Raw genomic sequence first — 13,127 nt, 5'->3', positions numbered from 1 at the left:
TGATGCCAGAAAAGATTGAAGGGAATGAGATGGTTGGATGGCATCACTGATTCAATGGACATGAGTTTGAGCAAACTCAGGAGATAGTGAAGGACAAGGAAGTCTGGTGTGCTGCAGTCCATGGAGTTGCAAAGAGTCAGACATGACTGAGCAACTGAATAACAACAACCAGGACGTGATGAGAATGATGAGAGCCAACTATTAAGTTACCTGGAAGTGGAAGATCCCCGCATAGTTCTCCTGGAAGCTCTGGTCCAGGGGGACGACTCGAGCCAGGATTTCTTCATTCAAAGTGAGGGAGGCAATTGCGGCCAGCAGCCAGCAGTCACCTGTGAATACAGCACAAGGAACTCTCATCAGAGGGGTCTCAGTGCCAAACAGCTTGTCACCACCTCTGGTGTTGGAAGCCTAAGGCCAACCTGGCCCAGATGCTCCAGCTGGTCCTCATGTGAGGGGTGTGGAGGAAGGCTGGGGTGATGCTTTGAGGGGACTGCTGAGGGAGAGACGTTTTCGTTGTGATAGCAGTTGGGTGGAGATGGGAGAATTCATTCCCTGAAAGATGTAGACCCTGTGATGGCTAGACTGTGTCCTCACAGCTGGCTCCAGGCTTGGTCTGCTGGAGGTGCTCAGCAGTGAGCATGTGTGCAGTGAGGACGCCAACCTGGCAGAAGAGGCTGCTGAGAACACAGGCTTTAAAGGTGAGGTTGAGTGACAGGAAGAAAACATCGTGATGGATGGGAAGGGATCGAATATCATGCATCCTCTCCTGGGAAAAGGATGTAGCGGCAAGGGAGGAGAGGCCAGCACGTGGCCCGACGGATGCAAATACAAGGGCCTGAGTCTGAGAAGGCACCTTGGGCTGGGCTGTCTTCGAGGATGGACAAGGACGTATGAAGCCCTCTGCGGGGGGTGTGGGCACCACGCATGGGGAGTAAGGATGGGGACAGCTAGATGGGCGGCTGGTCTGGCAGCCTGGCCTTGGTCTCAATGCCCTCCTCTCTGATACGTGGGTCATACACGAGGTGTGATGAGAGCACGTGTGTAAAGCATGCACTCATTTCACGTGGTCAGAAGCAAGCTGATGGTGGGGAGAGGTCATGTTTTCCACAAGACAAAAGGTCTGACTGATGGAGGCTCTGGGGAAAAGATACGGAAGTTTACTCCCTTAAGGAATGTGCACTTTTCTACAATTTCCGATGACAATAATAGGAAATAGCCTCAGATGAGTTTGATCTCCATGGCTGGGTTTCTTTTTATTAATTGGCAGATCTATTAAAAGTGTCGTGGGCTTCCACGTGGCACTAGTGGTAAACAATCTGTCTGCCAATGCAGGGTTCGAACATGGGTTCGATCCCTGGGTCAGGAAGGTCCCCTGGAGGAGGAAATGGCAACTCACTCCAGTATTCTTGCCTGGAAAATCCCATGGACAGGGGAGCCTTGCAGGCTATAGTCCATGGGGTCGCAAAGAGTTGGACACAGCCTAGTACACGTGCACACACACACACACACACTAAAACTGCCACTGAAGTTCACCGTGATCTCCGATTTCTGCAGACTATTCGGTGTCCTGGTAGTTCTTGAACTGGATTGTCCTGCTAACACTTAGCAATGATGCTGTATGAGTAGCTCTGAGGCCTCTGTGTGCTCCTGACAACCCTGTGGAAAGAGGGGGTCCACCCCTCCCTAATCAGTCAATCAGTAACCAAAGGAAGTTAAGTCACTTTGCTCCTCCAGTTGGGCAGGTGCAGTGGGTTCTCTGTAGTTTCCCACTCAGAAGCCATTGCTCCCCTTCTGGCACCACCAATGACCCTCTGAGAAGCAAGCCTCCCTGCCTCCTCCTTGCCTGTGAGGTTTGGGTGGCATGGACCCTGCCCCCAGGTGGGAGGTAGGTGGGTCTCTAGCAAATAAGCAGCACGTTCCCTGGCTTCAGTGGTTGGCTCGGGGAAGGTGCTGTAACCCAGCCAGAGCCAGGGGGAGGTATGAGGAGACCTCTCCTGGGGCTTCGGGGAGAGTGGACAGGTTCCTTCTTCTACTTCACTGGCTCTACAATGGTGTGTGGTCTACTGCTGCTGAAGCCATCTTGCAGCCAGCTCAAAGGAAGAGGGGCTGAAAGGTGGAGGAAGAAACCAGGCCCTGGTGTTATCGCTGGCTAGTTCCCTGGATCAAACTGTACCTGAAGCTGTATCTATTTGAACGTCTATTACATGAACTGATCATGTCCCTATTTCCTTACCCATTAGCCCAGTTCCTGCCACTTGACTGCAAGGGGTGCATGGACGCTAGCCATTACTTATGAGGCCTTCCTATGTGCCAGTCACTGTTCCAAGAGATTCGGGTTCATCATCTCATTCATTTCCCACAGAAGCTCCATGATGGTGCTGCCACCATCTCCATGTTAAAGCTAAGGATAACAGGGCTTAGGTTAAATGCACTGCCAACTGTGAAACACTACAAGGAAGAGTTTAGAAGGTATGTTTGTCAGATCTCAGAAGACAACTTGTGGGTCAACTAGATCTTTATATAAACCAAACTAGAGACTCTTTGACACACTTAGAATAGGATCATGCAGAAAACTTGGCATTGAGAGGTTTTACTGCTGGCCATGGGGAGGAGCCCCTGATTGGTGGGGATGGAACTCTACACAGAGGAGCTTTCCTGGCCTGATTCCATATGCTGCCAGACAGGAACAAGATCGTCATTATAACAAACAACATTAAGCCTTTTCTGAGAACCCACCCTTCTCTCAGACTTTATCATATTATCTATCGTTCCTAGAGGATGACGTCACCAAGTGCCAGCTGCTCTCAGAGTCAAGAGATCCTCCTTTTCAATCTATTCCCCCTCCTCCAAGCCAGACCTTCTTCTGACTCTAGTCCTTTGAGAACCTGGAGATGCCTGTGATTCTTATCTTTCTTGAGGTTATTTGAGATTTTCTCGGAATCTTGGAAAAGGATTTGGGTCTCTCAATACATGGAGGCAGACAGCCTTGCAGATAACATGGGCCCACGTGTAGGAATTTCAGTGGCATTTGTCCTGAAACCAGTTATTCCCATGGCTCCTGTGGATCCACCATAAAATCCCTGAGCATCCTCCGAAGAGCTTCCCTATCTGTCTGACTCTGGAGGGGCCATCTGAACGCCCTCCCAGTTCTGTTTCCCTCGGTACCAACAGGAGGATGGCCTTTACCTTGTGCATGCGTGTGGGCATCACACTGGTGTGTGTCTGCAGGACCATTTGGTTGCTTTTTAGCCCTGGAGATCACAGCTGTCTATGCTGCTACTCAGGGGACAGTGACTGAATGCATGAAGGACTGGATTTGGGTAGTGGTACCATTTCTTTTTTTTTTCCCTTTTTTCCTTTTTGTGGGTCATCCATCTAGGTCAGTGCTGGCCACACACCTCTCTCAGATTACTGCTCACCACCAGACCTGGATGCTCTTGCCACAGCCCAGAAATCAGTGGCCATGCCTCATGGCTCCCTGTTTTCTTTCTTCATGTCCCAGAACCTTTTTCCTGGTCACTCCAGGAAAGACCTCATCTCCCCTGGCCCTTCAGAGAGGATTGCTTTTTTGATCCTTTTCTATTCCAATCTAATTTGTTTCCTCTGATTATAAATTCTAGGATTTGTAATCCTAGAATGTTTCCTAGATGACAAAACTGTCCAAGAGGCAATTAAGAGATTTAAAATACTTTAAGAATTAAGTTACTTGCTTGAGGTTGCAGGTACTGGAAAGGGCAGAGCAGGGACCAGAGTCTGGACTCTTTTGCTTCCGCCAAAAGAAATGAGAGAAATAACAAGTAGCTAATATTTTGTGTGACATTTTGGAATTTACAAAATCATGGTTTACATTTTATTTGATCCTTACAGATATCTTTTGAGATGATTGTCCTTACAGTATTACTAATCACCTTTTTTGGATGAAGCTCAGGAAGTTTTGTGTTCTACCCAGTTGACAGGTCTTACATGCAAATTGTCTGAATCCACACCCTGGGTTTTGTTTAAAAAACATACCTTGCAAAATACTTCCTTTGGTTAACAGCATGACTCATAACTAGGGAAAGAACCCACTAGGAATATCCAACTGCAATTCAAATTTAAAACTAAGTGGTAGGGGCTTCCCTGGCAGTCCAATGGTTAAAACTTTGCCTTCCAATGCAGCAGGTGGGTCCAATCTCTGATCGGGGAGATAAGATCCCACATGCCTTGAGGCCAAAAAGCCAAAACATAAAACAGAAACAATATTGTAATGAATTCAATAAAGACTTTAAAAATGGTCCATATCAAAAACATCTTTAAAAAAACCCCAAAACTAAGGGGTAACAAGCAGTGGCCTCCTGAAATCCTATATTGCATGTTAATATCCCAAAATCCTTGGCTCAGAAATATTAAAACATGTCACCTATTCAATGCAATACAGTTCCCTAAGGCAACAGGAGGATGGCCTGTCATTGCACAGCCAAGCCCCTAGCACTAAGATCACAGCACAAGCAAGGGTAAACAAGAGTTAGATGCACTTTATGGTCAAAGGTTCAAAGGTTTTCATATATACACACATATAAGTGGCTCTAAGTCTTATTTCTAATAAGGTAGAAACATTTGAAATCCTATTTTATAATAGTATCAGTTCACTTCAGTTGCTCAGTTGTGTCCAACTCTTTGTGACCCCATGAATTGCCACATGCCAGGCCTCCCTGTCCATCACCAACTCCCGGAGTTCACCCAAACCCACGTCCATCGAGTCAGTGATGCCATCCAGCCATCTCATCCTCTGTCGTCCCCTTTTCCTCCTGCCCCCAATCCCTCCCAGCATCAGAGTCTTTTCCAATGAGTCAAATCTTCGCATGAGGTGGTCCAAAGTATTGGAGTTTCAGCTTTAGCATCATTCCTTCCAAAGAAATCCCAGGGCTGATCTCCTTCAGAATGGACTGGTTGGATCTCCTTGCAGTCCAAGGGACTCTCAAGAGTCTTCTCCAACACCACAGTTCAAAAGCATCAATTCTTCGGCGCTCAGCTTTCTTCACAGTCCAACTCTCACATTCATACATGACCACTGGAAAAACCATAGCCTTGACTAGACGGACCTTTGTTGGCAAAGTAATGTCTCTGCTTTTCAATATGCTGTCTAGGTTGGTCATAACTTTTCTTCCAAGGAGTAAGTGTCTTTTAATTTCATGGCTGCAGTCATCATCTGCAGTGATTTTGGAGCCCCCAAAAATAAAGTCTGACACTATTTCCACTGTTTCCCCATCTATTTGCCATGAAGTGATGGGACCAGATGCCATGATCTCAGTTTTCTAAATGTTGAGCTTTAAGCCAGCTTTTTCACTCTCCACTTTCACTTTCATCAAGAGGCTTTTTAGTTCCTCTTCACTTTCTGCCATAAGGGTGGTGTCATCTGCATATCTGAGGTTATTGATATTTATAATATACTTTTATATTATTTTATACTTCTGATTTCTTAAGTCCATCCCTCACCACACGCAGCAAAATATTTTTAACAAAGTTGGGAAGCTCCCTTACAAAACCTATTTTTTTTTTTTTGGCATACAGCAAATTCCCTTTGGCTTTCTGTTTTACATATGGTAATGTATGTTTCCATGTTACTCTTTTCACACATCTCACCCTCTCCCCATGTCCATAAGTCTATTCTCTATGTCTGTTTCTTCACTGTTGCCCTGAAATTCTTCAGTACCATTTTTCTAGATTCTGTATATATGTGTTGCTGCTGCTGCTAAGTCGCTTCAGTCGTGTCCGACTCTGTGCGACCCCATAGACGGCAGCCCACCAGGCTCTGCTGTCCCTGGGATTCTCCAGGCAAGAACACTGGAGTGGGTTGCCATTTCCTTCTCCAGTGCATGAAAGTGAAAAGTGAAAGTGAAGTCGCTCAGTTGTGCACGACTCTTAGCGACCTCATGGAATGCAGCCTACCAGCTCCTCCGTCCATGGGATTTGCCAGGCAAGAGTACTGGAGTGGGTTGCCATTGCTGGTATTTATCTTTCTCTTTCTGACTCACTTCACTCTGTATAATAGGTTGTAGGTTCATCCACCTCATTAGAATGGCCCTCATCAAAACCTATTTTTAAAGTTTATTTATTATCTGTCCATATAAGCTTTCTCAGTAACAAAATCTGAAAACAATGGTTATAGCAGTTTGCATTCATGCAGACTTACTATGTGCCAGGCCCTGTGCTAAAATGCTTTACATGTACTGTGAGCAAAAATGTATCACCTGTCACTTAGTAAACAAAGAATGTTGTTGCCGTCAAACCATCAGCCACTGCAGCGGCCCTGCCAGTGAGCCCTGAGGGAAAATCAGCATGGAGAAGACTGGGACACTGGTCCTAGACAGTTAGGATGCATACCTAAGGAGTAACTTCAACGAGCCCAGACTCTTGCATCTTCTCATGCATAGAAAAGCACTGAAATCATTAACTTGAGAGTCTGCTTTTTATGATTAGCAGTAATATTTTAATGTTCAAATCCGTGTTTTGTTTTGTTTTTCAGCAAACCCCCTATATATCCTGCATATCCTCCCTTATGTCTTTGGAATGATTCCTCAGAGCTAGCTGAGAGGTTGTCTCCCAGACTACAGTCCTCAGTAACATCCCCGAATAAAACATAACTCACAACTTTGAGGTTGTGTGGCTTTTTTTTTTTAACTTGAAAGTATCATGAAGTTGCTACAAAACAATGTGAGAGGGACTTCCTGTTGGTCCAGTGGTTAAGAATCTGCCTGCCAGTGTGGGGGACATGGATTCGATCCCTGGTCCAGGAAGATCCTACGTGCCGTGAGGCAATTAAGCCCAGCCACAGCTGCTGAAGTTTTCCCTCTAGAGTCCATTCTCTGCAACAAGAGAACCCACCACAAGGAGAAGCCTGCGCAGCGCGACTAGAGAAGACCCTCACACAGCAATGAAGACCCAATGCAGCTAAAAAAAAAAGAAAAAGCTAAAAACCAAAACAAACCCATTTGATATCGGTGGGCACTATTACCACCTTCTGTAAGGAGACTGGGTGGCTCACCCCAAGGCCCCAGCTAATGAATGGCTGTCAGGCCTGTCTGAGCAAAGCACACTCTGTTAATGCATAATCGGAACAGTCTCCTTGGCAAATAGGTGTCAATTTCTAATTCACTTAGGTCCCAGGACATGGTCCTGGGGGCTTTTGTCCTTGAGAGGTGACTCCATTATGTGTCAGCATTTGGGCTGCTCAGTGTTTTTTCTTTCTAGTTTCCTGCTTGCTCCACCTGGATGGCCACACCTGCCTGAGGGTTTTCTCCCCACAAGGAAACCTGCTGGGTTCCCCCTACCAAGGTCAGAATCTATCCATCCTACAATGGTTTAAAAAAACCCATCTGCTCTGGGTAACCCCATGGTGACCTGCTCCTGCAGAGGTGAGCAGGGTGGAGAGGAGGCACTGGAGTCTCCTTCTGGCACAGCCTGTTTGGGTCGGCCACGTTGGGGTCTGGGTAAAACCAGGCTGGCTGTTACAGGCCAGGCCAGATGATCCACTGACCTCTGAGGCTCCAGCTCACCTGTGGTTCTAACTGGTTTGAGAGGATGCCTGCCAGTGACCAAGGCCTCTCCTGGAATGCTGCCACATGGATGGGGCTTGAAAAAGAAAGATCCGGTGTGTACTTCTATAGATGTTTAAATTACATGTCTATAAGAGACTCTGAAAGTAAAAATGGCTCAGTCGTGTATGACTGTTTGTGACCCCATGGAGTGTAGCCCACCAGGCTCCTCTGCCCATGGAATTTTCTAGGCAAGAGTACTGGAGTGGGTTGCCATTTCCTCCTCCAGGGGATCTTCCTGACCCAGGGATCCAACCCATGTCTCTTGCATCTACTGTATTGGCAGGCAGGTTCTTTTTTTTTTTTTTTTAATTATTTTTAAATTTTAATTGGAGGCTAATTACTTTACAATATTGTGGTGGTTTTTGCTACACAGTCACATGAATCAGCCATGGGTGTACATGTGTTCCCCATCCTGAACCTCCCTCCCACCTCCCTCCCCATCCCATCCCTCAGGGTCCTCCCAGTGCACCAGCCCTGAGCACCCTGTCTCATACATCGAACCTGGACTGGCGATCTATTTCACATATGATAGTATACATGTTTCAATGCTATTCTCTTAAATCATCCCACCCTCGCCTTCTCCCACAGAGTCCAAAAGTCTATTCTTTACATCTGTGTCTCTTTTGCTGTCTCGCATATAAGGTCATCATTACCATCTTTCTAAATTCCATATATATGCGTTAATATACTGTATTGGTGTTTTTCTTTCTGGTAGGCAGGTTCTTTACCACTAGCGCCATCTAGGAATCCTGGGAGGGATGGTTATGCCTCCTCATTCACTTGCAGAGGCTTCCAGCCAGGCTGTTTATGTCCAACAGTGTTCAAACCTTCTCTGACTAGTGTGATGTGTCCTCCACCAGCTGTTCACCCTTAGAATTAACTCCAAGGGCATCATACAGCCTGCATAGACAATCATTTACTCCATTTACACTGTGGCCCACATTCTTGGCTAGAAAAATTCATCATCATAAAATTGCTACTTCCTGTTAAGCCAGTCTATAAATCTAATGCAATCCCAATAAAAATAGCAAGAGGATTTTTAAAAAATTGGAACACAGCTGATTCCAAAATTTACTGGGAAAAAATAAACATGAAGCCTAGCCAGCAAAAAATCTAAATATCTATTAGATATTAAAACACACACATAATAAATAAAATAGTACAGAACTTGTGCATGAACATAGAGATACATAAATGCACTGAATAGAAACTCCAGAAATAGTTCCAAACATAGAAATTTAGTAAAGATAAGTTATTCACAAATGAAATTGGAATAACTGAGTACCCATCTAGAAAAAAAGTCAAATTATAGCTCATCTTGTCATGGGAATAAATTCTAAATGGAATAACAATTACATATAAATATAATATTATACATCTTAACTATATACTTTATATTTTTATGTATTATATGTAAATATTATAAATCTATCCATTTGTATTATCTACATATTTTTGCTTATGTATTTATGTGATATACTGTTATATTTTAATACAGTCACAATATGATCAATCTAGCCATTTGTATTATTGACATGTTTATTCATGTATTTATATGATATACTGTTATGTCTTAATATAAATTCATGCTATGATAGCATTATGATATTTTTATAAATCCATATATTCTATAAGAGATAATGGGAGAATTCTTTTATAACCTTAGAGTGGAGATATCATCAAATTACAACCTAGAGGTCATAAAATATTCTAAGAAGTATTCTTTAGGTCTTTTTATTTCTTGTGGACAGTACAGTGTTAAACAGTCTTTATTTTTTTTGGCTGTGCGAGGTCTTCGCGGCTGCAGGCTTTTCTGTAGTTCTGACAGTGGGGGGCTACTCTTTCGTCGTGGTGTGCAGGCCTCTCCCTGTGGGGGCCTCTCCTGTTGCAGAGCACAGGCTGGAAGGCAAGCTCACTTCAGTAGGTGCTGCGCGTGGGCTCAGCAGTTGTGGCGCATGGACTTAGCTGTTCTGAGGTGTGTGAGATCTTCCCAGATCAGGGAAGGAATCCACGTCTCCTGCACTGGCAGGTGGATTCTTTACCACTGAGCCACCAGGGAAGCCCACAACAGCTTTTAAATTAGTCCACTGAGTAAGGTTGCTGCTAATGGATTTTAAAAGCCATAAAATGTTTAAATGATAAACTTAACTACATTAAAGTAAAAAAAAAAAAAAACAAAAAACGACATGCTAAACAAATCACAATAAGCAAAGTCAAACTAAAAAATAACAGGGAAAAATATCTGTTACTCAGATCCCAGACCAAAAGTTATGTATAAATCTTCTCAGTATTTAATGAGAAAAAAATGAAAAGGCACTTACCCTCACTCATCATAGAAGAAGCATAAAGTAAAACTACACTGAGATACCATTTTCACCCTTGGGATTGCCAAGGTCAAAGCGTGATGACCTGGAGAGGTTGTGGGGGAATGTACATCCTCAGTCCTGACAAAGGCAGTTTGAGGCTATTGTTGATGTGCTCCAGTAATATCATAGTCATCTCCCTACAGACATTCTCACAAGAGAAATGATGTATGTACAAGTTTATTTGCTGCAGCACTCGCTGCAACAGAAAAGTCTGAAACAAGGTAAATCTCCATCCACAGAGGAGAGGTGAAACAAACTATTGTCCTTCTCCAGGGATAGTCTATGCGGCCGTAAGAAGGAATGAAGACGCTCCCTGTTGATACAGAATGATCCCCAAGATGTGCTATGTGAAACAAAGCAAGTGCAAAACGACAACAACAAGAGGAAACAGAAAAAGAGAAGATGGGGGCACCCTGTATTTGCCTCCCTTTTCTAATTCATATCTTCACAATCTGAAGTTATTTGGGAGGGATTGGGGGCAGGAGGAGAAGGGGACGACAGAGGATGAGATGGCTGGATGGCATCACTGACTCGATGGACGTGAGTCTCAGTGAACTCCGGGAGTTGGTGATGGACAGGGAGGCCTGGCGTGCTGCGATTCATGGGGTCGCAAAGAGTCGGACACGACTGAGCGACTGATCTGATATAGAAGAGAAACATGTTCTTCTATAAGCTTAGATTGTGGTTTTATTACCATAAACTCTAGTTTATTGCCCTCAATAGATAATTGGTTAGGTTAATACTTGCAGTGAAAAAAAATGAAGCTTAATATCAATTACTCTAAATGAAAATTATTTTTGGCAGAAGTTTTCTATAATAATTGCTCCATAGTCAATAAGAACCCTGGAAGAGGGCATGGCAACCCACTCCAGTATTCTTGCCTAGAGAATCCCTATAGACAGAGGAGCCTGGCAGGCTGCAGTCCATGGGGTTGCAAAGAGTCAGACAGGACTGAGCGACCAAGCACAGCACAGTCAAGAACAGTCAATCAAGTCACTTACTCCCGTGTCCGCCAAAGTGTGTTCTGTAGAAACCAGTTCCTCAGGTTAACATGTTCCTTCAGAAATGTGTTCAGTGTGACGTCAGATAAGTTTGGGAAATGCAAAGCTAACTAGGTCAGGTGTGGAGACATTCAGAGTCTTTCAATAATTGTACATGGTCACCTCCCCAAAGCAGGGCCGTGGATGGCTCCGCGGTAAAGTACCTGCCTGCAACGCAGGAGGCACAGGAGATGCGGGTTTGATCGCTGGGTCGGGAAAGATCTCCTGGAGGAGGAAATGGCAACCCATTCTAGTATTCTTGCCTGGAAAACCCCATGGACAGAGGAGCCTGGCAGGCTGTAGTCCATGGGGTCAAGAGTTGGACACAACTGAACTCATGCACACATACTTTAGAACTTGTTTTGCTATAAGACACACACACATTCAAACATGTATATATATATGCTTTTGGGGTGAGGGGGTAAAGCCAAAAAAATTTCTGAGGAATGAGGCGTGGTATATCTAAATACCAATACATTCTGACTCACCACCTCTCCTCTGCCTTTCTCATCCTGGGAGCCTGATACCTGCCTTGGTCTGTCCTGAGGCCTGAACACAAGCAGGGACAAGTGTCAGAGCTGGGTCACTATGGGTCCCTGACTGCCCTGGCTGCTGGTGACATTTCCTTTCAGCAGGCGGCTCCTGGCCAAGTCCCTCCCTGAGGCAGCATCAGGGTCCTGCCCAGAGGTTCCCAAACCACACCAAAGCCTGACCGCAGGCTGGACAGATGGGCTATTCCAACATCCGGGCTCCCCCAACACTTGGCTCAGCTTCTGCTCCTCCTTTCAGTCCTGGGAGACACTCGGCCAGTCCAGGCCTGCCAGGCTGGGGAGGGGGCTGGGGGATTTTCTGTTCTGCTTTGCACCCTTAAAGCTCACCTGGTGCCCAACAGCCTCCTGCCTGGTCAAGCAGGGGCTTGCCGGTCCTTCCTCCCAACACTGGCACCACATCCAGACTTAACTCCCAGGAAGAGACAGTCCTCACTCCACATGGAGAGGGGACCTAGAATGCAAGTGCCCCGGGAAAGGGAACTGTGGATTCAAATGCCCTCACGTGAAAATGACTGAGCGCAGGTCAGTGGGGGGATGAGAGAGGCGGTGTTCTGGGAATCTGGAGCAGGCTGGGGGTGGGGGACAAGTGGAAAGCAGGATAGAAAGGAAATCACCCAGGGGAGGGGATCCAGGGCCTCAAGCCAGACTTGCCCCTTGATTTTGGACGTAGGCGGGCACTGCCCTGCCCAGTGGGGACCTCTGGATCCCTGTAACGGGCGTGTCTCACTGGAGGTTGTGTTCATGCCTGTTTCCTCAAAGAACTGCCTCACTGCCCCCTCATCTTGCCTTGCACCTCATTCTCTCGCCTTCCCACACCCCTTTTTGCCTCCAGCACCAGGAAACCTCCGTGCCAACTCCACCCTCTGGGGATTCCTCAGAGGCTGGCTCTTGGCTGCCCTGTCAGTCCCCTTTGCCTGGGTTTTCTCCTCCAACCCAGGCCCTTGGGATTGTCCTTTCAGCAAGACTTCCTCTACAAGTCGGATTCATGATGTCCTAGGGGCCTGCTCTGCAGCTAAAAGGAGGTGCACAAACCCACAGGCAGGGTGCCTGCTGCCTGGGAGTGCTGGCCTGCTGGAGGAGAACCTCGGGGCCGGCAGCACCTGGGTTGATGGTTCGCCTACCGAGGAGGTTAGAAGAGCCCCAGCCACCAGACACAAGGAAGGGGCTCCGTGGGCGCCCACACTCCCCCCAGGCAATCCCCAAACCAGAAGGGAAAGACCCCCTGGATAGAGCTGGGAGGGCAGATCTGGATATGAATCCTGACCTCGCCACTTAAGACTGTGTGATCTCGGACACCTTTCTTAATTCCTCTGAGACCATGTTTTCTCAGCTGTGAAGTGGGTAAAAGACACACATACCCTCAAAGGGTTGTTAGGATCCGACGGAAAAGGGAAACTAGGGTTCCTGGCTGGGTTTCAGAGATCTGTAACCCAGAGACACGGTGTGCACATTTTGCCTGTAAGCAAACACAGGCATTTTCCAGGGAGGAGTCAGGTTTCACCCCCCTTTCATACCCCGAAAGTTAAATAACACCAGAGCTGACACTGAGTTCCAATCCTGGCTTTGACTGGGGGCATACTACTCTCTGTGTGC

The 13,127-nt window shown here is 46.2% G+C and overlaps 1 protein-coding gene across 1 annotated transcript in view; it reads right to left on the bottom strand.

Annotated features, from left to right (window-relative positions):
- The window catches only part of CAPN2 (calpain 2), a 58,284-nt gene that overhangs the window by 26,733 nt on the left and 18,424 nt on the right, over nt 1-13,127 (bottom strand). The window contains exon 3 of the mRNA XM_027564533.1: nt 211-329. Coding sequence (XP_027420334.1) covers nt 211-329 — 119 coding nt within the window. The remainder of the gene's footprint in view (nt 1-210; nt 330-13,127) is intronic.

This window comes from Bos indicus x Bos taurus, chromosome 16 (assembly GCF_003369695.1).
Source record: "Bos indicus x Bos taurus breed Angus x Brahman F1 hybrid chromosome 16, Bos_hybrid_MaternalHap_v2.0, whole genome shotgun sequence".
Taxonomy (NCBI): Eukaryota; Metazoa; Chordata; class Mammalia; order Artiodactyla; family Bovidae; genus Bos; species Bos indicus x Bos taurus.
This window is presented reverse-complemented; position numbering and strand designations above follow the sequence as displayed.